The sequence below is a fragment of the Mirounga leonina genome, unplaced genomic scaffold (genome assembly GCF_011800145.1).
Source record: "Mirounga leonina isolate KUSES-001 unplaced genomic scaffold, KU_Mleo_1.0 Mir_175, whole genome shotgun sequence".
Classification (NCBI taxonomy): Eukaryota; Metazoa; Chordata; class Mammalia; order Carnivora; family Phocidae; genus Mirounga; species Mirounga leonina.
In genome coordinates, this window is record NW_023270453.1 from 24,067,630 (window position 1) to 24,091,266 (window position 23,637).

At 54.3% G+C, this 23,637-nt stretch overlaps 2 protein-coding genes across 10 annotated transcripts in view; one reads left to right on the top strand and one right to left on the bottom strand.

Moving 5' to 3' along the window:
• Positions 1–138: 138 nt before the first annotated feature.
• On the bottom strand, positions 139–21,535 carry SLX4 (SLX4 structure-specific endonuclease subunit). 6 transcript variants are annotated; one of them, XM_035022102.1, is made up of 15 exons: positions 21,484–21,535; positions 18,898–19,602; positions 17,248–17,472; positions 15,008–15,197; positions 13,961–14,173; positions 11,777–11,985; positions 11,354–11,604; positions 10,566–10,806; positions 10,006–10,094; positions 8,833–8,979; positions 8,073–8,242; positions 4,874–7,122; positions 2,492–2,591; positions 1,534–1,950; positions 139–1,131 (listed from the first exon to the last, which is right to left on the bottom strand). In XM_035022102.1, exons 2-15 carry the CDS (start codon positions 19,238–19,240, stop codon positions 741–743), a joined length of 5,235 nt encoding a protein of 1,744 aa, XP_034877993.1. In that variant the 5' UTR covers positions 19,241–19,602; positions 21,484–21,535; the 3' UTR covers positions 139–740. The 6 variants fall into 6 exon arrangements, with proteins under 6 accessions (XP_034877993.1, XP_034877991.1, XP_034877988.1 ...); XM_035022100.1 differs by having other exon boundaries at positions 2,492–2,588; positions 11,354–11,655; XM_035022097.1 differs by having other exon boundaries at positions 11,354–11,655.
• A 113-nt stretch (positions 21,536–21,648) lies between these two features.
• Positions 21,649–23,637, top strand: part of DNASE1 (deoxyribonuclease 1) — a 29,162-nt gene continuing 27,173 nt past the window's right edge. For all 4 annotated transcript variants that reach the window (XM_035022109.1, XM_035022111.1, XM_035022113.1 and 1 more), the window contains exon 1: positions 21,649–21,755. The gene's annotated coding sequence lies outside the window, so the exon portion shown is untranslated. The remainder of the gene's footprint in view (positions 21,756–23,637) is intronic.

Genomic DNA, 23,637 nt, shown 5'->3' on the forward strand with positions numbered 1-23,637 from the left:
GGTGAAGCTCCCAGCCAGCTTCCCTCCTTACCTTTCTGCAGTGTATCATCTGGAAGATTTTTATAAAGCCTTTTTGTTTTTATTGCACATCATAGAAAATGGACTGTATTTAAAACAGACGAGACATTCACAAGGATGTAGAGACCCCAGCTTTTTTTCCTTTCTGGCTGTCACCTGTGCTCCACACTGCTCCTGAGGCTGAAGACAACCTTACCACACCAACAAAGCTGGTTAATGAAGAACAAGCGAATTCTGTGTGGGCCCTCCTGCACTGCCCAGTTTGGAAATTGCTGGTGACAAGGACAGGTGTCTGGGCAGGATGGCTGGGCCAGCAGAGCACCTGAGGCATGGCAGTGTGAGAAGCTCATGGACACCTGGTGTGCTGGTGAGGCTGGGATTACAGTCCAAGGGCTGAGACGGAAGTCGGGACAGGGGCAAGCTGGCGAGGACATGTGCCTGACAGACCCCGCCCTGGCCAGCTGGTGGCTGCCCGGGGCCCTTGTGAAGCACCCGGGGGCATGGCGGGGTTAAAGGGAGACAAACTGTGGGCACCGACAGAGGGAGGGGCCGGGCCCTACATCCCGGGGGTGCCGCGCTCCGAACACTACTCCAGGAAATGGAGTTGGGGACAGCTGACCCAGCTCGGTGCTGTGGCCGGCCCCTCTCATGGTGGCTGGATTCGGGCCCCAGGCCCAGAAACGCCCATGGAGGCCTGGCTCGCTGCCGGGGGCTGCAGACCCTCACAGGCTGCTGACGGCCAGGGGTGGGGAGGGGCGGACAGGCCTGGTGGCTCGGCCCCGCTTCTTGCCCACAGGCTGCTGTCTCTTCTGGTGGAGCTTCTCCTTCCGGGCCGCGGCGGTGGTGAAGGTGATGCAGTGGGCATCCAGGAAGTCCAGCAGCTTCGCCGTGGCCACGCGGATGCCGTGCTGCTTCAGCCCGGCCTGCAGCTCTGCCAGCTCGAAGGGCTGGTACAGCAGGACCTTGCGGTAGAGGGCCGGCCTGGAGCGGATGTAGCGCCTCACGGCCTCCTCCGTGGCTGCCGTGTGCACTGCCGCCTGGGACGCGCTTAGCTCCTCTTCACCCTCCTCATCCTCTGCAGACTCAAAGGCCGCTCCAAACTCACAGGAAGAACTGAAAAGAACCAGACCCAAACATTTTGTGACGCTCCTTCTCTCCAGCACCCGAGACCAGGAGCCCCTTTGATGGAAGGAGTGTCTGTGTCCCCTGCGGAGCCCGACACAGGCTTGGATGGCCTCCCCGGGAGGCGGGAAGCTCCAGGCTGCCGTGCTCCTGGCACCCCAGCTGCCAGCCCCCTCACGAGAGCATCCTGTGTGGCGAGGACACGGGAGCTCCAAGGGTCTGCTCAGGAGGCTCACAGGGGACTGTCCTTTGCCCCAACTGCGTTTCCCACAGTTCAAATCCAGAAGGCAACGGGATTTCTCAACCTCAGCATTAGGCCCGGCTTATGCCAACTCACGGACCCGGGGTCAGAGGACCTATGAAGCCACTGGCCCTGTCCTCCCATCCCGTTACCTTTGTGAGCTAAAGGAGCTGTCACTGCTGTCCCCAGAGGAGGCCACCGATTCCTGCGATGCTGGGAGCTGGGCATCCCCATCAGGGTCTGGAGGCTCCTCGTTGGCCTGTGACATGCTCATTGGAGGGATGCTTCCACCAGGCTGTTGCTTTTGCTGTCGGGGACCCTTGGTCTTAGTGGACTCCTTGGACCTTTGAGGAAGAGGGCCAGAAGTGGCCTCCAGCCGGGCATGGCCAACGGCCCTGGGAGCCTTGGAGGTCCTGCCGGCGTGGGTCTGGCTGTGAGGAGCCTCCAGGAGCACCTGTGAGGTCTGGCTCTCATTCTCCGAGTCGGACTCCAGAGTCTGGTGAGTGTACTGGAATATCTCCTTCAGTTTTAGGACCATCTGGCGTTTGGGTAGAGGGCGGACGCCAAACCTGAATGGGGAAACAGGTGAACTTCAGCACACAGCAAAGAGTTATCAGCAAATTAATGGCTTTGTGTAAATGAAATCTTACATGCCTGACTTCTGTGAACATTCAGAGGTGTTTTTCTGCATACCAACTGAGCTTACTCTGAAGAATACTCCAGAAGGGCCATTCCCAGGTTTGGCGATGGTGGTAGTGATAACACCTCCAGGGCCCAAGGTGAAGAGCAGCACTGATTGGGATGTGACAGTTTTTTTGATGTTCTTTTAAAAAAATCAGGTCTCCTTATTCAGACTATTAAGGCAAGGGCCCATCTCCATCCACTGGGCACATGGAGATCTATCAACTGATGGGTGCCTGGAGTTTCATCTCTTAGCTTCTCAGGGAACCTGGTAGTTTGGGGAAGAGCTGTCACACATGCTCCCGTCATCCAGCGGCTCCTGTTACCAGAGCCCCACGGCCGGTCCTTCAGCTCCCAGCCCCACTAAGCCTGGACCTGCATAGCGGGGAGTGGACCACCCCTGAGCAAGTTTTCAAGAACACCACCCACCTCTCCAGTTCTTTCTTCAGTACTGGAGTCTCCATGATGGAATACCTTGGCATGGGTGTTATGGGCACTTTCGGGGGCAAGTTCTTCCGATTAGCACCTTCTAGGTAGAACAAAAGAAACGTTTCAGCACAAGGATCTGGACTGCTTTTTTTTTTTTTTAAGATTTTATTTATTTGACAGAGACACAGCGAGAGAGGGAACACAAGCAGGGGGAGTGGGAGAGGGAGAAGCAGGCTTCCTGCTCAGCAGGGAGCCCGATGTGGAGCTCGATCCCAGGACCCTGGGATCACGACCTGAGCCAAAGGCAGACGCTTAACGACTGAGACACCCAGGGGCCCCTGGATTGACCTCTTCTGAGCTCAGCAATAGCACCAAGAGAAATAGGGCGTTTGAAGAAAGCCCATCCACCATTCTGCTCCACCTTTCACCGCTGAACGTGAGAACGGTCTTCCCATTGGAAAGCATCACACACACGTGGCCAGGGCCACGGCCCCGTGTGGTGCCGAAGCTGTGGGAATAGGGCAGAAAGCAGATTTGTGGCTGCCAGGGGCCGGGGGGAAGGGGCACCAGAGTGACTGCCAATGGGTGCAGTGAAAATGTTCTGGGACTAGCGGTGATGGCTGCCGAATACCGTTCACGTAGGAAAAACCACTGAACTGTGTGGTCCGGCTTTTGTTTTGTGGCTACCATCTGTCACCCCGTGCTATGATACCACTGTCCGTATTCCCTGCTGTGACTTACTCATTCCATAACTGGAAGCCTGGATCGCAACCCCCGCCCCCCACCCCGGCCCCGCTGTTCATGTACTAAAAACCACTGAATTGTGTATTTTAAAGGGTGAACTTTATGGTATGTGAGTAACAGCTCAATAAAGCTGTTACTTTAAAAAAGAAATCAGTATTTTAAAGACAAATGGAACAACTCAGGAATATATGGACTTTGGTTCTTATCCTTTTTATGAGCATGGAGCCCTTTGAGACTCCAGTGAAAATAGGCTATCTCCTAAAAAAAGCACAAAATTCTTTATATAATTTGAGAAAATTTTCACCTCCTGGAAGTCCACCTCAAGTTTCAGACTAAGGTCCCTGGTCTGAAGTCTGGTTCTCACAGCACCACCTGGGAACGGGTTAGAAATGCAAATTCTTGGTCTCCGCTCTGGGGTGGGGCCTGGCCACGTATGCGGAAGCTCTCCAGGCAGTTCTGATCCCCACTCAAGGCTGAGAGCCGGTCAGTCATGCCCAGCTGGTCTTGGATTTTAGGAGGAAATGCAACACCAGGTCGCATGCAGATCCTCTGCCCACAGGCTGCTTCCCTGCGACCAGCCGCTGCTTTGCACAACCCTGCCCCTTCCTGGCTCTCCCAGCATCTGCCTGGCAGGGGAGCGGGTATGGGCAGCAGCACCTCAAGGGGCTGACCCTCGAGACCCTGATTCTCCTTTATGACTGACAGGAGCTGGGAAACTGCACCCTTCCATGGGCTTGGGGGGTAGATGAGGGAGGACCGAGACTCACAGCCAACACCCCACCCTCACCCCATCTGCTGTTGTTTTAAAGCAAACAATTCAGAGGCACTTAGTACATTCAGTGTCCTAATTCACTGCAACCACTACCTCTAGTTCCAAAGCATTTTCATCACCCCCAAAGGAGGTTCTGTACCCAGCATACTCCCCGTTCTCCCCTGCCCCCCGTCCTGGCAACTGCTCGTCTACTTTCTGTCTCCACATATTTGCTCACTCTGGACATTTCAGATAAATGCACTTGCATGCTGCGTGGTCTTCTGTGACTGACGTCTCTCACTGAGCGCCATGTTTTTGAGGTTCATCCACGAGGTGACAGAGGTCAGTGCTTCATGCCTTTCTATGGCAGATTATACTACACTGTACGAATGGACCACGTTTTATTGGTCCACTCATCAGCTGACGGACATCTGGGTTGTCTCCCCCTTTGGGCTACCGTGAGTACGGCTGCTGTGAAATCTGTCCGTCCTGATCTCTGTTATTCTGGGAGCGCTCACAGGAGGGGAGCAGCTGGGTCCTCATGGCAACGCTCTGTGTAACTGTGAGGAACCATGCTTGCCCGATTTTAAGTGCACCTGAGGTGCTTGCCTTGGCCCTTCAGAAGCACTGGTTCAGGATTCTCGAGTGGGGTCCACAGATGGGGGTTTTTAACAGGGGCCCAGGCGAGCCATGGGACCCAGGCAGGTTGAGGAATTGGCTAAGCAGCACGTCTAAGGGCAAGCCCGTTCTCCCTCCGCAGGGGAGGGTGGGGAGGAGGCTCGCCGCAGCCCAGCAGGCCCTGCAGCCCCACCACCCCGCGCTGTCTCTACCGCCCCCTCCAGCCCCTTAGCGTAAAGCAGCGTAACAGCTACCCTCCCGCTACTCACTTGGCGTCTCCAGCCCTTCTGAGTTCAGAGCGGCGACATCAGCACTCAGCCCCTGGGCCGGAGGAAGGAGCTCTGGTGACTTCTGCTCCTCTCCATCCCAATCGTCCCACAGAGCGGAGTTCAAAAAGCTTGGCCTGCTGCTCCCAGGCGAGCCGGCCTGATGGGCCTTCTCTTGAGACTCTGTGTGGCCGGCGCGGCTTCCTGGGGCGGGGGCGGTGCCCGGGAGGCGGGGGGAGCAGCAGCTGCGGCAGTCTGGGGCCTCCCTGGCCCTACTGCCCGGACCGCTGGTGCTCAGGGGGCCGGTCCGCTCGAGGTTCAGGCGGTCAATGGGAATCGGTGAGAGGGGCTCCACGTGCCAGTGGCAACCGTCCAGGGGGATCGGAGGGTCGCCGTCCAGCAGGGGGCTGCTGCTCGCCCGACGGGAGGCCGCCTCCTGCTCATCTTCGCTGTCTTCCACCTCCACCACCTCACTGGCGATGGCCTGGCTCAGCAGGCTCGGCCCGGGGGGTGAGCACTTCTGGGGCTGCCCGCTGAGATCGGTGAGGCCGCCAGAGATGGGACAGGGAGCCAGAGAGCAGTGCTGGGGGCGCCCGGGGTGGGGCCTGGAAGGGCTCCTGCCGTCAGGGCTGCCTGCACGGACGGGGACCAGGCATGACGACGACATCTGGGGTGTGATGACTGGAAACTTACTTGCGGTTTCGGGGCCACCCCTGTTTTCTAACGGGGCCCAGGGCTTGACCTGAGCCATGTGATCCACCGAAGCCCTGGACCTGAGGCCTGTTATCTGTGTCTGTGAGGAAGAGTCCCGGCTTCCGCTGGCCAGTGGCGTGGCAGGCACGAGCCATGAGGTATCCGTGGTGCTGTCCTCCTCGGGGCCGCTCTCGGGGTCACACAACAGCCGAGGGGTCCCTCTGCCCCCCACACAGCCCCGGTTCCCTGCCGGCCCCTCCTCCCCGCCCTGCAGGGAAGCCTCTCTTCTTGCTGGGCTTTGGAAAGGTTCTTGATCTGCATCGACGTCGATAACAGAAAACAGCTCAGAAGACTTGGGGCTAACTTCTAGAACTTTCCTTTCTTCCAGGGGACCATTGAAAATGGATTTTATTTGGGTTTGTTCTAGCTCTAGCTCTTCATCTGAATCCAATAAAAGGATAATCTCATCTTCTCTGTTCTTGCTGGATGGAGTATTCTGAGATCTGGAGCTCAAATGTCCAGGTTTTGACTGGGTTAGGTCGATGGATGGAGACTTTTCTGGGGAGACTAGAACCCCTTTATTTCTGCATTCCAATGAGGAACCACGTTCTTTGCCCTTCTGGAGGCCTGGATCTTTAAGTAACGTGAGGAGGCTCCTGCCCCTCCTCTGCTTTGCTGGGGAGTCCTGGGCGGCCCCCCTGGAAGCTCTGCCCTGCGGCTGGGGCTCTGGTGAGGGCGACTCACCCCAAAGATGAGGACGAGGGTGTGGCCGGCCGGGACTCCGGCCCCCAGGGGGCTGTGACAGGCACGGGCGCCACAGGGCTGTCTGCCAGTGAGCAGGGGGAGAGGGGCTCCCCGCCCTCTTTCCCGAGACGGTGCCGTTGCCTTCCCGGAGATGGCTCATTATCTGGGACACTCCGCAGCATTTTCTGGGAGTTGATGAAAATGGCCGGGCCTCAGGAGCATCTGCTGAGCACAAAAACACGCCTTCCTTTCTCCCTGCCTTGCAGCCCCCAGAAGGGCGAGGGGATCTGGAACGACCCAGTGCTTCCTCTGGGGACCCTGCTTTCTCCTTGTCCGCACACTGGCCCTTGAGTGGCAGGGGCGTGGACTGTCTCATGCTTTTCCATGTGGCTGGGGCCTCTTCTCTTCCCTCACCAGACGGTTCCATCTGTTCTGCATTTTCTGGCTGTTGGCTAACCTGGCCACTCGCTAAGATTTGCGCAGATGCGGGACCGTTGTCCCCGAACTGGTCAGTTTCTTCCTTGATCTCTGGAGCTCCTTCCCCCCGGAGCAGCTTTCGCTGAGTGGCTGCAAATTCATAAATTTCTTCCATTTCTGCTTCATTCACTTTTTCTCTGTCTTCTTCATAGCGCTCAGATTTCAACAAAGCCTCCGCTTCTTCCTCTTCATCTATCCACATGGACCTCAAGAGTTCTTGGAAGTTCTCCGCGCGGCTTTCACAATCCTCGTCTTCCTTCTCCTTCCACGGTCTGTCCTCTGAATCGCTCACGTCAGGGGCTTGTTCACACAGAAGAACAAGCTCACTAACACCAAACCTGCAACAGGAAATGCCATGCATCACTGCCCTGCAGAGGCGGTAGCCAGATGCCCCAGCGCAGGCGAGGATTGGGGCGCAAGTCCTGGCAGGGAGGACAACCGTGCTCGGTCCTGGCCCTTCCCCTGCTCTCTTGCAGGCACGGTGCCCGTGCTCCCAACCAGCAACACCCCAGGCTGCTGAGCTCGAGGACAGACTCATGGACCTTTAGGGCAGGGTTCACTAACTCTACTGCCCAAACACAAAGGGGTGTGTCGGGCTGAGCTGAAGGTGACAGGAATCGGTGATGCTGCAAAGCTGGAGAGCGTGCTGCCCTGAGAGGCATCTGAAGCAAACCCCAAAGACCAAACCTGTCCCAGTCAGCCCGGGCCGAGGGGTACATCAGCCTGCCGCCTCCGTGAAGGCTCCCTGGTCTGAAGGCTACACTCAGGACCCCAGAGGCCGAGCTGATCCCTTCCCAGAAGTGCACCTGAGGGATGACAGGGCCTTGGGCGAACACGGTTTTATCCAAGGGGCCCTCAGCCCTGTCAGGAGATAGAATGTGCGTGCAAACCCACGGGAGTTACACTAGGCATTACACTCCTGTTGACACTCCTATTTCCTGGGACCTGGGAAAGAACAGCCACCATTCAGCTTCTGTGGCCGAACGACCAAGGAGTGGCAGCACCTGGGGGCAGCTGAGGCTAAGGACCACCCCCTCATCACACCCAGGGAGCTAAGAGCCACGTGACCTGGCAGAGGCCATCCTCAGCCAGCACTGGGCTCTCCTGCCAGTGTCCATTCTGGCCAGACTGCCAGTCACTACGTCCCGGGCAAGGTCACCACTGAGCATAAACCCGGGGTTAACAGGTACAGGAAGGACTCAGCCCTGAGCCCCCTGCGAGCCGTCAACCTGCTCGTGCTCGTCGTTAATGTCACATGCTAGGAGGTCCATGGAAAGAGCCGTCAGACCTGTGGGCCAGAGCGCCCAGGCCGGGGGCCAGCCGGGGAGGCACGCCGGGGTCCGCGGCATACAGGTAATGCAGGAGCGCCCGGGCGGCCTCGGTGCTCACGTCACTCAGCAGCACACGCTGGCTCCGCACATCGCCATCCTCCACGGCGAAGAAGCCCTCACTGTTCACCTGAGAAAGAGGTAAAGTGCAGAAGGTTTACAACCTCACAGACGTGACGTGGGGCCGCACAGAGGGTCGTGCCAGGCTGCTGGTCAGGAACTCTGCAGTCAGGCCCTACAACTTCTCTCTTGGCAAAATCGGACTGTGATAGAGGTTCAAGCACCCAGCTGGTTCCCTCTTGACAGACACATCAGAGGCACGAGAACTTTCTGGGAGAGACCAGCAGCAGTTTCCCGGATTCCTGCAGCACGACATTGAAGTCCAATGCATGTTGGCACAGGTCAGCATAGAAATGTCTGTCAGCAGGTCGATTAGGACTTCATAATTACAGAAATAGAGGAAAAGGGAACAGTTCTAGGGAAAATGGATTTTTATTCAACCGATCAAGAAATCTGATGTTCCCCAATCCTCAGCTCATCTCCTCACAGCACTTCCTAACCTCAAACATGTCCAGACGGAGGCAGGTACACTGACAGGGAGGGAGGGAGGTGGGTGCATGTGTGGGGGGCACGGAGGGGAGTGAAGGCGGCAGGAGGCCAGAGGGGAGTGTGAGAAAGCACGCGGAGAGGGAGGGAGGAGGGGCGGGGGCCCGTACTCACATACTGCATGAGAAGGGGGCATCGGGCATAAAGCACGAACTTGTGGGCGTAAAGCACGTCCCCACTGTCCGTCTGCAGCTGGACGTCACTCAGGTGTGGGTTATTAACCATGGCTCTAAAGTCGGCCAGCAGCAAGCCGAGGGTGAGCTGGAAGGAGGGGAGCACACGGGTCTCACAGCAAGTTCCCCAACTTCAGGGGTGCTAGCTTCTTTTTTTTTTTTTATAAATTTTTTTTTTTTTAATTTCTTTATTTGACAGAGAGAGAGCACAAGTAGGCAGAGTGGCAGGCAGAGGGAAAGGGAGAAGCAGGCTCTCTGCTGAGCAGGGAGCCCGATGCGGGGCTCGATCCCAGGACCCTGGGATCATGACCTGAGCCGAAGGCAGCCGCTTAACCGACTGAGCCACCCAGGCACCCCCAGGGGTGCTAGCTTCTTTCTCAAATTCTCCATTATACTGAGTCCCCTGGCCTAACACGGGGCGGGTGGGGGGTCGGTGAGCAAGGGGAGGCACGATAGCCGCACTGAAGCTGCAGCTGGGCTGAGCGCTTCACAAGCACCATGTGCGGCCCCGGTGTGACAGGCAGGGACCCCGAGCCCACGCCGTTCGGGTACCCGGCCGAGAAGAGTCTCGATCCTTCTCTGACTACGCGCCATGGTCATCCGGCAGACCTTGGGGTGAAGTGTTTGGCTGATACCAATATACTAACAGGCTGACATCCACTCTGAGGAAAACCCAACTTCCAACCCAGCGTCACTGACACAGAACGTGAACCCTTACTTGCAGACCAGCCGGGACCTGCACGTCAGAGGCGCACAGCTGGTCCTGAACGAACGAATGAAACTTTGGGGCATGAGGCCACCTCACAGAGCAATGGGGATCCCTGCGGGCTCTCAGGACAAAGCGGGCTCCTGGGGCCGGGCTACTGAGGTGCCCCCAGAGTTCAAGGACAGAAGGGACAAAAGCCTCATGGCAGAGCCCTAGAGGGGAACAGGAGGCTCCCGTAGGCTCTCGCCTGGCTTAGCTCAGAGGCTGTCGAGGGGGCCAGTGGACTCGTGCGACGCTCTGGAGGCCGGCTGGGAGGTGACCGTGCGGAGCAGAGGACGAGCTCCGGTGGCCAGGACCACGGAGCAGGGCCAGGCTGCACAGCCCACAGCAAGGAGCCCCGGTGCTTACCGAAGCTTGGCTATCCCTCTCCGGGGGCTTTTCCTTAGGGGGCAGGACAAACCCAGTCGGTGGAAGGCCAGTGGGTGACACATCCATCCCTGAGAGAAGGATCCACAGGTTAAAAGAACATCATGTCCCGGCAATGTCAGTCTCCGAGAAAGAGCATCAAGTGTCTGTCAGCTGACCCCACGGTGCCCAGGGGATGCTCTTTACCCGAGGGCTTCTTCACTGTGAGTGAACCACCCACTGAGTTTTTCCCTGCTCCCCAGAGGGACACAGGTAGTAAAAACAGAGAGTCTGCACAATCACTGGCTCTGGGCAAGGGTTTTGTCCTTGGTTAAAGTTGGAGGAGATTGTGACGGACTCACCTGTATGACATCCATCTTTGAGGAAAAAAAGGAAAGCACTTACAGAGACTGTGTTCTCCCCATCACATGGGGATAAGCCAGAGCACCTCGGATCTGAGCGGCTGTCCCCAAGCCCCAGGGACTAGCTGGTCATGGCCACCGCCAGAGGGAAGGAGGGCCGGGAGGGCGGGGCTGGCCCAGGTGTCCCATCCAGGGTCTCACCTGCGGCCCCTCCTGAGCTGGCCAGGCCCCCACTGCAGGGCCACGGGGTGGCACTCAGCCCCTCTCCCGCCAGGTCCACAAGGTCCTGCAGGGCCTGGTGCTCTCTCTGGCTGGCGGAGGGTGAGGGGTTCCCGGGGCCATGGCCCGCAGGCGGGGCACTGGGGAGAGCAGGTGGTGTTCGCACACCCAGCTCTGGCTCGTCAGGCGGCACTGGCGGCAGCGTGGGCTCCTGGGTAAGACCCTGAAAGAAGTCAGGAAGCCACGTGACTGTGTGGCCACTGCAGCAGCCACCACACAGAGGGCCCCCAAGAGTGTCAGCCACAGCCCAGAACAACCCTGGGAGGCTTTCTCCCATCACCATCAGCAGGCTTCTCTGTCACGGTGAAGGCCATGCCTGTTGTGTCTACATCAGCAGAGAGGTCCCTGAGGGGCCCGTCCCCCTAATGGTATCTCAATGGCCTCAAGCATGCAGTGACTCCAGGCCCACCTGCAGCAGCCTGTCTGGTTCCTGGGCCCCACCACACGCAGATTATACCAGCCCCCTTGGGGGTGGCGCCCCGGACTGCATTTCAAACAAACCCTCCAGGTACAGGATACATTTGGGAACCAGCTGGCCTCCCTGTTCTTCCCAGGAGAGCCATCAGTTGCTGCACAGAGAAACACGCTACAGCAGGCATACCGGACTTCCTGCCCTTCCTTCCTTTTCGGACTTTGTTGATGCCCAGGCCCGCCGTCCTAACCGCCGCCTCTGCCCAGAGCCCCCCGCATGCCTACAGGGGAGGACCCACCTTGGCGGGCCGCTGGGGCACCATGGGAGGGACCAGGCTTGTGGTGTAGAAGGCTTCCAGAGCCCAGGCCCCAGTCAGGGCGCTGCCCTCCCACAGAAAGTTCTGCTTCAGATGCTGGCTGGCCTTTTCCAGCTCTTCCTTTACCATCCTGCTCTCAGGAAGTGGCGGCGTGCTGGACAGCTCCATCTCCTCCGCGAAGAGCTGGGCCACTCGGTCCTCTGTCTGCCTCCGAGTGGTCTCCGGGTCCTGGACTAACAACGGGGGAGGGCATAAAGGTGCTTTCCTCTTACGACTCTTCTTTTCTGAAGGTAAACAGAAACATAGGGTCAGTGACAGAGCTGCGACACACCCTGAGGCCCAGCAGTGGTCACCTTTGGCCAGCAGCGGTGTGGCAAGGCACTGCCAGCCAGGAGCCACACCTACCTGCCCCCAGTCTTATCCTCTCAGGGAAAGCACTTTCTAGCCTGAGCACCGTGGGCACAGCCTCCCGCTCCATCTCGGACTGGGACAGAGCCATGGCCACCAGCAGGTCCTCGGACGGCGCCTCGGGCTCATTGACCTTCCGCTTCTTCTGCAGCTCCTTCCTGTTGGTGGCTCCCTTCCGCTTCAGACCTCCAACATGACTGCTGAAGCTTAAAAGGCAGCCAAACAGAAAAGTTAGCGAGGCCAGAGGTGTGAGCACTTCCTGTTCTGAGGGCATCCCCACTGGACCAGAGAGGCCTGGACCCCTTCTCCTCTAAGGTAGGAGAGAAAAGGGATAAATGTGGACCCGTTAGACAGAGGCTTTGACTGATTTGGGCATTCACTGTGCTTATCCTATTGCCTCATGTAAGCTCACACCATCCTGGGCCAAGTGCAGTGCAGTCCAGAGAGGTGACGGTCTGGGTCCTTCTACGTGATGCTACCCTGCTGAGCTAGCTGTTGCCAGGTGTGAGTGGTTAGCTACGAGTGGTCCCTGCACACCCTAGCTGTGGCCAAACCCTTCCAGAGGAGTCAGCACCCAGTGGCTCTGAGTCAGCTTCCTGGATTCCACCAACTTCTGCCCATCGACACTTCAGATGCCCCTCAGGCAGTCCTGGCCACGTTGGCCATGACAGGATCCTTTCCCCTCCCGCAGGGGCCTGTGGGCATTTCCTCTGCCCAAGGCCCGAAGGAAAGGCCTCCCAGGTTCGACCACCAACATGGTCAGCCAGCCTGGAAGTCAGTGTACAGCAGCATTTGGCTTGGAGGAGATTTGCTTAAAGGATTTTCCAGCTGGAGAACCTAGATTGCCTGGTGAACCCCAACAGGCTGAGCAAGAAATAGGAGGGCAAAGGCGAGAGAAAAACTGGGAGCTCAAAACCAGCTGTGGGGGTGCTCTGGAAAGCGCCCTTTGCCAAAGCTCATGCTGTTCCCTGGGCCCGGGATGGCTCAAGAACCTCAGGTATCAATTCGGAAGATCTAAGCAAGGCCTAATTGAGTTCAACTTCCCAGGAACCCCACACGATAACTACAGCCTCCCAGAAGGCAAGAAGCTGTCTCAGCATCTGACTACCCCAGAGTTCCACACACCCCAGGCTTGGCCTCTGGGCAGAGAGGAGGCTCAAAGCCTAGGTGAGGGTGTCCATTTGCTAGAGTTTTCTACTTTATCAACCTTCTAGGACCCACACACATCTCATTTCTCTTCTCAGGTATTGAAAAAACAGATATATTTCATCTGAGTAGGTGGTTCCCATCCAGTCCTGGCAAAAGGCAAGCAATGGCTTAGATAATGTCTATGCTAGGGCCTTAAGGCTTCCAATTCTGAGATGCTAGTGTTGATGTGCTATGATATAGAAGGGCTCACCAGCCAAGAATCCAGCTCTGCCCACCCAGTCTCACCACGGGCCCGGCTCAGATGCCCATAACCTGTGTAAAAGGCAGTGGCCAGGACAAACAGAGCCACCACCCTTGGCCTTCCCTTTGCTCTTGACAGCTGTCAAAGGAAAGAAGGCCCAAACCTACAGAAGTCCAGGACCTGCACTAGTTTGTTCCCTGTAACGTGGCATCCACAGAGCCAGGGGCAGTACGGAGGGGAGCGGAGCTGCTAGGCCTATGATTTGCACGCCAAGGACTTGTTCCCAGCTAGGAGCGAGGCCTCCTATTGCAACACCTAAGCATTTAATTCATGCATGTTAAAAAAAAAAGGCCTGTGGTTCTGTCTTGCCAACTCTGTGAACTGTGCAGAGTCCTCTTCCGAGGACAGTAGGAGACTCGGGCCGCACAGAGACGGAAGCCATGGCACGCGACACTGGAATGGATGAATGGACACGGTGAAGTGCGTTAGCAGATTGCTCGCTGCTCCAGGGGACACCGGTAGGATCTCGAGAATGGAAAAATCTCAGGAAGGACCTTAGGAAACCAGTCCAACCAGTCCTTTCTGCAGACACGCCCACATGGACCATTTCGAAGGTACAGAATCTTTCTCCTCCTCAGTCCCGGTGGAGACTGCCTGATTTCCTCCTCAAATGTATCATTTCCAGAATCAAGGAGGGTTCTAGGGCTCTACTGTTCTCTAAAGCTACAAAAAGCTTTAAAAAGAAAAAATCAGAGTATTTCTGTGGTTTTCCTCCTTTCCATCTGACTCACCTCGATGCCAGCGTGCCACAGGCCCCGCCAGGCTGAGCTGTCTGCAGCCGCACAGCCTGGAGCAGGAGCTGGGGGCCAACATCCATCTTCACTGCACACTGTTTCAGGTGGCTGATTCTGCTCTTTGGGCTGAGAAAGGGCTTGCCACAAATTGGGCACTCGGGGATCCGTGGTGTGGAGGGTGTCAGTGCCTTTTCAGCCTCATCCAAGCACCTGGAGGAAGAGAGGAAACACATGGGAACCCTCTCCATTGGTACCATGCGTCCATGTCAGCAAGGACAGGTGTGGGCTCCAGCCTGTTCTCCCAAAGCCAACTCCACACAGCCTGCAGTCAGCCTCCAAACCCTAAATTTTGGTTCTGCTAGCGAAGGTGGCTAAAGAGAGCAAGGACATGTCAGACAGTGGCAAGCCCACTCCTGAGTCTGTACCGCAAGGAAGTGAGAGCAGGTACTCGAACCAGTACGAGAAACACATGGTCATGGCAGCTGTATTCACAACATCCAAAAGGCAGAAGCAGTCCATAGCCATCAACGGATGAACAAGACATGGCCTACCCACAAGATGGTATTTTTCAGCCATAAAAAGGAACGAAATTCTGATCCGTGCTCCAACCTGGATGAACCTTGAAAACACTACACTGAGGAGAGGAAGCCAGACACCAAAGGCTACGTCTGTGTGATTCCACTTACATCCTGAGCAGACAAATCCGCAGAGGCTGCAGGGGCTGGCAGAGGGGGAATGGGGAGTGAGCACTAATGGGGACAGGGTTTTATTGGGGGTAACGAAAATATTCTAAAATCGACCGTGGTAATGGTTGCACAGTTCTGTGACTATAGTAATTAAAAGCCATTGTTAACTTTAAGAAGATGAATTGTGTAATATGGGAATTATCTCTCAACAAAGCTGTTTAAAAAACCAGTAAGGACAGGCTGACACCAACACTGGGGTGCTATGGTCACAGTCAGGATTCCCACCGCAGATTCCCCTGGGTCTGTCATACCCACGGGAGAGGTGACCCCAGAGAGGCGAGAGTCAAGCTGCTCCTACCGGTTCACGTGCTGCTCCCTTCGTGTCACGTTCATGGCTGAGAGGTTCTTTTGACAGATCTGGCAGAAGAACAACCCCGTCTCCTCCAGGTTAGCCTCATGTGTGGGTGCTCGCTGCTGCCCAAACTCATGCTGCAGAGCCAAGGCCACCGCAGCGTCGCTCTCTGTGGCAGGAAGCCCGGGCCCAGACCCTGTGAGGAGGCACGGTCTCCATGAGGATGAGCGCACCCTCAGACCTCTGCACCGCCCGTCAGAGCTCACAGTGCACAGACAGCAGAGGGAGCACGGACAGAGCAGACCCAGCACTGCTCTGCCCCCCCCGCCAGTACCGTCCAGTGAGGGTGGACACAAACAGGGCTCCCGGGGCATACTTCTCCAACTGTAATATGCATAAGAACCCCCAGGAAGCTTGTTAAAATGCAGGTTCGTATCCCAGTGGTCTAGATGGAGCTTCCTGAGATTCCCCATTTGGGACAACTCCCAGGGCAGGAGACACTGCCGGTTCAGGACCCCTGTTTGAGTAGCAAGGTCCTAGAGAACGAGCCTTTCATTTTACTAATTTCTGCTAAAGTCGTCTACCTCAGGCGTTCCAGGCTTACAAGACTCCTATTCCAATAAGTCTAGGTTTTCTCTTCAAAGCTCAGCCTTTCCTACTGCTATGACCTTTTGTCGCCTATCCTAGAAGAACCAGGTCAAAGTGAAACCCCTTTCTTAAAACGCATTCTCCTTCCCAGCAGCAGACAGAAGGATGGACTGACTGACTCTAGTGTGGAGGTGGTTCCCCAAGTGGCCGGGCCCACCGCTGCAGCCCTCTGTCACATCTGATATTGCTGGAGCAGACCCTCAGCACTCACAGGGGGATTCGGAGAACTTCATAAATCCCCAGTTCTTGAATATTCCTGTGGCCTAGCACTCTTTCCACTGAAGCCAGAAAAGCAACACACTTCATTTTGGTGCCCCATTTAAAAAAAAAAACAAAACAAAGAAATGGTTTCTCTGTCCTGAGCACTGAGCATTACTGGGTATCCCGTGAAGCTCTACGGAAACAGTTGAGGCACATGTAGGGCAGGTGCTGAGCTCGTGTCCTGGCTGAGCAACTCTGACGCACCCCTTTGGTGCTGCAGGGACTGATGCCATGACAGATGTCCCACCACTGCCTGTGTGGACCTTAGAGGCAGCGTGAGAATCCCAGACTGCAGTCTGCAAACGCACTGCCAGGGGACTACAGACTTGTTAGCCGTAGGGCCGTCAATACAGTTGCTGCCTATTTCTTCCCCTTTTGTGTATTTTCACCAGAGATGAGGGCTTATATCGTTTAGGGGGTAAAGAAGAGAACCAGGGATATGACGTGCCTCTGGGGTGGTACAATGTGCCCTGCATAGCACTTGCACTGTTGGCGCCAAGCTATCTTCACCTGGGGCCACCCGGCCTTCTGGTTTACTCGCCTGTGATGCACTCCAGGGGCTACAGGAAGTGGTTACGCAACACCACGAGGAAACAATCAAACAAATCTACAAAGTGGGAAATTCAGAAAGACAATTGCCCTGGACTCTTCTGAAAGTTGGAATCATGAAAAAAAAAACAAACACAAACAGGACAAGACAAGGGGACTGTTCCAGAGTCTAGACTTTAAGAGACTATGGACTACAGCATATGCAGTGTGTGGGACTTACAGTTCTGGCGGATCCTTGCTCAGGAAAAAAGAAACCAGCTATAAAGCTGTCCTTGGGACAAGTGGGGAAATTTTTATATGAACTGGACACTGGGCAATATTATGGAATTACGTGTGACAAGAGCACCGTGATCATGTAGGAGATCTGTGGGGGGAAGTATCATGATGTCTAGATCTTACTTTCGAATAGTATAGAAGAATCATATATATTTAGAGATATAAAAAATATATGGCAAAATGTTAACAATTGTTAAGTACAGGTTGAAGTTATGGGAATTTATTGTAGTATTTTTTTTTTTTTTTTACCTTTCTGTATGGGAAAAATTTCATAATAAACAGTCAAAATAAAAAGAGGAAGAGGTACCTTGTCAAAGAAGCTAAGTGACCCAAGCTAAATGACCCCAGGGACCCTTCATTCTCTGGCTAGATACTATGAAGTGGCCAAGGTACAGTGCTAGGCAGAGCACCCACCCACACCAGCAACTCAAGGAATGTGGGTTCCTTCCTCTCCCCCTTTCTCCAGAGTTCAAACTTAACCCTGATGGGAATATACAAAACTCCCATCATACCATTCCCTGCTGTCATCTCCTCTGGAGGGCCCTCTGGGGCCTTTTCTTCAAGTGTAGCCTCCAGAGAGCTCCCTTCCGAAGCACGCTGCAAACGCTTGGGGTCTGCTCTCTTGAACTGCTGCATTCGTTGTAGGACTAACTCTGCCGTCCGGGGTTTGGAGGGACTTGGTGCCGTCACTGTCAGACAGGGAGGAGGGGGCTGGGAGTTGCTGTCCGGAGCAGCCTCTGGCAAAGAGGAAAACATTCACAGCCATCTGTTCTAGCTGGAGAAACAAAGACTCTTCCATCAGATACAGGTTAGACCCAAGTTTCAAGGGGTCCCTTACCAACTAGTTGAGGTTTAACTCTCAAGTGTGAGAGGACTGACTACTGGTAGCTTGGAAGTAATGGAATAGATAGGAAGTAATATAAATAGACCTGTCATAAATATCTGTGACAGGAGGGGGCACAGAGAGCGACTGAGCACAGGGTTTATTTTTGGAGTGATAAAAATGTTCTAAAATTAGCCAGTGGTAATGATTATACAATTCTGTGAATACACTAAAGCCACTGAACTGCCCACTTTAAAAGGGTAAGTTTTACAGAATGTAAATTCTTTCTATTAAGCTGTTATTAAAGAAATATTAATGACAAACATTTTTATCTTCCTAGGTCATAAGTTCTCCTCTAACTTGGTGTCCACAGGTGGCCTCTGGTGGGGATTCGTGAAGCTCCTGCAGGTTTATGCCAATTTCACAGGTGTGTGGGGGGGTGCGGTTTTCGGGGGAATCATGCATAGCTTTCACTGCTCCCAAAGGGACCTGAAGGACCAATGATGTTTTAGTAACACTACCGAAGCCTTACAACAGTCTCTGCGAGCTAATTCTTTACCACTATTCCACTGAGAGATCATGCTGACCACACTAGTAAAAAATACCATTTAAGATCAGGAAGTGAAGGTGAGAAATATTTAGAAACAGAACACAGGAGCCTAAAGATCCTATGCAAGGCTGGTTCTCAGTTCTGCTTGAAGAATGCATGTTAAACATATGGTTCAGTACACCAAAGGCAGCAGGGTAAGGAACCTGCTTCAAGCAAACAAACAAAGGAAAAGAAAAGAACAAAGGTGTTAGGAGGAAAAAGGAAGGACCTAAAGATTCTCCTGGGATCTAAGCCTATCTGGCAGCTTCCTACTGCCTTCTGAGCAGCCTTACCGAACCGGCTGGCACCACTGCAACTTACCCACTCTGGAAGGAATTCAAGAAACTGAGAGAAGCAGCATTATTTTCATGTTCACGTTACTTGTGTCAAATACATAATGTAAACATTAATAAGAAATTCTAAAAGGGCACAGGGCCCCAAACATAATCATGTAGAAAATTCACATAGGGGTTATATTTTTTATGATCACTGTTTAAAACAGGAGTTGACCAACTATGGTCCTCAGGGAGCTGCCTGTTTTTCTTAATGAAGTTTTGTTGAAACACAGCCCCTTCATTTGCTTACAGATTGTCTAGGGAATTGATAAGTTGCAGAGACCAAGGCTGCAGAGCCAAAATAATTTGCTGTCTGGCCTTTTTCAGAAAGTTTTCTGACCCCTGGTTTAGATCAGTACAGTCACCTCTGGTTTCCTCTCTGGAAACATCCTGGCAGTGGTTCTGGCCCAGTTACCTGTCTGGGTGCTCTGCACACCCTCCTGGAGCACAGCAGAGGCAAGCACACTTCCCTCTCCGTTCTCAGGGCGAGTGGGTTCACTCCTCTGCCACTTGGGTGCCCTTTGCTTTTTAGTCCTCGGGGCCTGGCTGCCAGACTGAGTTTTCTTCTCCCTGGGGCCTTGAAGGGTTTTGCCTTTGGTAGCAGTTGGTTTGGTCCTTTTCGGTTTGCTTATCTGAGTGCTGTTGGAGGCCTTTTGTGTCTTCCTTTCCCCCGACACTTCCTTGGTGACATTCTTTTTCACCCTTTGGAGAAAGCTGGCGCAGAGTTCCTTAAAATCATCATCTGACTCATCCATCATCTGGCCAGCTTTAAGGCTTGCAGGTGGTCTTCAGAGGTGTGAGGTCTATCTGGGGGGCCCGAGAACGAGCCTAGCAGGCCTCATTCACACTTGCAGCTCCATTAAGGCTCCTCTCTGCTTCTCACTAGGACACCTGGAGAGTTTGCACAATTGAGCAAAAAGTAGTGCCTTCCCCTCCATAAGGATTTAAAATGCCTATCTTCAAATTGAGTCCCTGTTAAACAGCACGTTTAAAGTTCACATCTGAGAGCTTTTGTTGTCCAACAGATGCCTCTGAGATAGGATACATATGAACTTCACACTCAGGTGATTCTCCAAGATCTCCATAGTGATAAAACACATTGGTTCATTTAATGTCACATCTGTGGAAAACAAAAAGCATCTAAATGTAATTAGGCAGACACCGCATTTTATGCCATTTCTTCCAGGAAGGTACAAGAGGATGTGGGGTATGCGCAAAGTCCTCAGAGCAACAATATCTGTGTCAAATACTCAGGTACCGCCTGGTTAACACAAACTCGTGGTCTTACAGGATATCACAATACAACACAGGGGGAGGGATCTAAAAACCCATCAGAGAAAGAACATGAGCATCTTGGAAGAGTATTGTTTTTACTGAAATCTGGGGAATGAATCCCATGAAGGGCAGTCACCACAGAAACAAGATGATGGCTAAATGCAGAAAAACTCTTTCTTAGGCCCTATCAACAGGCAACTTAATATGCAGGGCAGCCAATGGAGAGAATACGCACTTGAATGCTTGGGAAGAAACAAGACAGGAGAGGCTCATCCTTCACTGGTATGAGCAATGTTTCCAAATCAAAAAAGGGCCACTTTTCTCCACCCTCTCTCACTTCAGCAAGAGCTCTCCAAACTCAAGTGACTGGAATGGTGACCACTGCAAAGCCTGGGCCTTGTGGGCATAATTATTTACACTGGCACAGTTTAGTGGGATTCAGAATTCAAAACTGAATGACCCAGTGACAGAAAGTGCAATCTCCTCCATTGGAGTAGTCCAATTAATCACCTATTTTTGCGGAGCCGGGCAGACAGGCATACCTGTAATCTACTTCGCATGGCCGGCCCATCCTCCTCTTCCATGTCACCTCCTTAGAGAAGCTTCCCCTCATCCTTTATCCAAGTGGACCCCCTCCACTCCCATTATTTTCTGTCATCACACATTGTTTTCACAATCACACTTATAACAAATTATAATCATTTGTAATAACATTTCTCGAATGCTTACGGTATGCCAGGCATGGGTCTAATTGCTCTATAAGTCTAACTCATGTAGCCCTTATGACAATTCCCTTTACAGCAAGGAGTCAGGTCCAAGAATGAAGAACTGGCTTAACTTTACACAATTTTTGAAGTGGCAGGGCTGAGAACAAATTCAAGCGGGTGGTTCTAGGGCATCTACACCTCCACTTTTATTCACTTATTTTCTGTCCCCTACTAAGGTCAAAACTGAAGGAGGGCACAGGCTCATCTATTTTACTCCATATTCTCTTTGGCTGATCAGACACCTGATTCGTAAAAACAAAACAAAACAAAACAAAACAAAACCTCGGCATTTGTTCAGTCACTCAACCACAAAGACTTTTTGGTACAGTGGGAGAGGAGGCTGCAGGGATCAGTGCAGGGACCGGTGTCCGGGCGCCTGAATCGAGCCCGTGGGACGTGGAGAGCTAGAGCGGATTCCACCCTCCACACCCCGCGGAGTCTCCACGGGCCTGTGACGTTAGTCCGACAACAGCCCACCTCCTATACGTGCTCGCTCAGTATTTGCCGAAGGACGCAGCAAGTTTCTGGAGGGCTGGGGACTTGCGTCTACGCCGGCTCGGTACCCGCCGGGCCGCCCGGCTCGCAGCTGGCGCGGAATGAATGAGTGGGCAGTGCGGAGCGGACCCTCCCGCTCCCCCTGACCCGGTGACACACACCGCAAGCGGGCGAGGGGCTAGGTCTGGGGGAGGGCTGCCAACGACTCTGGCGGCTACGAAGCCGGACGGCGATTTCCGATCGCCAGCCTGACCCCCGGGCCGTGACCCGGTGGGTACCCGATACCCTCCTCACCCTTCCTCCCTCCAGGCGTCCTCAGGCCCCTCCACCCGAGCGCGGCTCCTGCCGCTACACCGCGAGCGAGAAAGGCTCTTCTCCCTCACCCCCGGCAGCGAGAAAGGCCCCAGGTGACTGGACCTTCTCCAGACTGCGGACTCCCAGCCCCAAAGCCCGACTCCTCCTACCTCCGGCGCCGCCGAAGCACCTTCTCAACGGAGAACCTCGCGCCTACGCATGCGCCAACCAGCGCCCCCCGCGGAGGACAGCGCCCGCGCAGGCGCGGAGCGGCCCGGGAGGCCCGCTTCCCGTCGTCCTCCGCGGCCCAGGCGCGCGGCTGGGAGCGTTTCCGGACGGCTAGAGGCGGGAGCGGCTGGGCTGAGGGCGGCGCTCGAGGCCCGAGTGGCCCAAGTGTGCGCGGCGTCCTGCGAAGTCTGCTAAGTGTTGAGGAACAGGCAGGGTAAGTTAAGAGCACCGCCGAGTATTTAGTCGAAGTTTGGGTCCACCATGGTTCCCACAGGAAATGTTTGCGGAGGCAGGGACGGCCCCTCGGAGCGCACCTGCCCGAGGGAGGGTCTTGGAGAGGCGCCGAGCGCGGCCGGTCGGGGCGGGAGAACCCCCTGGCCGAGGTGGTAGCGAGCGTACGGAGGCCGGGAGGTCGGGTGGCGGTGGCCGCGTGAGGGAGCAGCCGCCCGCCCTCGGTGCTGGCTAGTGCGCGCGGTCAAGTGCCGCTGGAGGGGTTCGCCGCGGGCTCCAGTTTGAGGACCTTCTAGCTGCCGGTAGTGCTTGGAGCCCCGGCGCACCTGAGGAAGGATCTGGAGAGGCAAGACTGGAGGCCGGGGGAGCCATTGGGAGAGGGCTGTGATCCACAGGAGAAGCGAGCATGGCCTGGAGTGGAGGTTGGAGCGGAAAGGCTGGAGAAGTACTTAGGCGTTCACGTTAAGATTTGTAGCTTTCTGGCTTGAGCGTCTGGAGTTGGAGTGTGGTTCCATTTACTGAAATAATGAACACAGGAGAAGGAGCATCTTTGGAAGGACGAGAATACTTTCAGCTGGGTTTGTTTTCAAGACGTAACACCGTAAGATTCACCTCTTTAAAGTGTACAATTCATTGGATTTTCGTACATTCGCAAGGTTGTGCAGTCGTCACCATGTCATTCCCGAACATTTTGTAGATCCAAATAGAAATCCCTCTGTCCAGGAGCAGATACTCCCCCTTCCGCCTTCCCCTCTTCCCTAGCACCCTGGCCCCAGCAAACGACTGTTCCTGTGGATTTGTCTATTCTGTTCACTTTTTATAAATGCCATTGTGGCCTTTTTTCGTTTGGCTTTTACTTAACAGAATGTCTTTAAGGTCCATTCATGTAGCATGAATTGGTTCTTCTTTTAGTGGCTGAATAATATTCCCTTGTATGGATACTCCACATTCTGTTTATCCGTTGGTGGACTTTTTGGCTATTGTGAATAATGCTGCTGTGAACAATGTTGTAGGAGTTGTGTTTTTAGTTCTCTTGTGTGTATATCTAAGAATATAATTGCTGGGCCATACTACCTTTAGTTGCGAGTGTTGAGTTTCAAATGCTAATAGGACTCCCAAGAGCTTTTTCTTTATGGTTTTGGAAACCTAGATTACTTTGTAATATGGTTTCCAATTGGATTAGTTCAGTGAACCGCACAAGAGTAGTGGCAGCACAGAGGCATGGTTGGAGTGGAGTGTCTCATTTATACCCGCAGGGTTTTAATTTATAGAGGTGACTGGGTGACAACATAGGCCAATGCCATTGGAAGAATTTGTTATATTTCCAGATAGAAGAGGGTATGCCATGCCACATGGGGCCACAGGGAAGGTTTTGATCAAGAGGCAGAGCAGGAGACGGGGAAAGCCTAGGTCAGAGCCTTCCATTTTTGAGAAAGGTAAGGCAGGCCAGAGGAAACAGTCTAAGCTAGTTTCAATAATTCTGGTGGGCTTTGGGCTATAGCGGTGGTCTCTAGTTGCCTGGTCCCTGGCCCTGGGATGATTTAGGGCAGAGAAAATATTGGTTTGGTCTGTGAGCATTAAAGGAGTTGATTGGTTTGGATGTGAGAGGCTGCTCCCAAGTAAGTTGATTACCATCTTTAGGAATTAGCTGGCCCTGTGAAGGGCAGTCTCTCCCCGCCAGCAAGGTTGGTTTTTTTTGTTTTTTTTTTTTTAAGATTTTATTTGACAGAGAGAGATACAGCGAGAGAGAGAACACAAGCAAGGGGAGTGGGAGAGGGAGAAGCAGGCTTCCCGCGGAGCAGGGAGCCCGACGTGGGACTCGATCCCAGGACCCTGGGATCATGACCTGAGCCGAAGGCAGACGC

What these genes read in the sequence shown, in the direction of transcription:
- SLX4 (XM_035022097.1), bottom strand. Translation starts at nt 19,240, where the DNA reads ATGATGGATGAGTCAGATGATGATTTTAAGGAACTCTGCGCCAGCTTT. An exon ending in CTGGGCGCTCTGGCCCACAG is followed by an intron (nt 7,123 to 8,072) that starts GTCTGACGGCTC and finishes TTCCTGTTGCAG; the next exon opens with GTTTGGTGTTAGTGAGCTTG. An exon ending in AGCTCCTTTAGCTCACAAAG is followed by an intron (nt 1,132 to 1,533) that starts GTAACGGGATGG and finishes GGTTCTTTTCAG; the next exon opens with TTCTTCCTGTGAGTTTGGAG.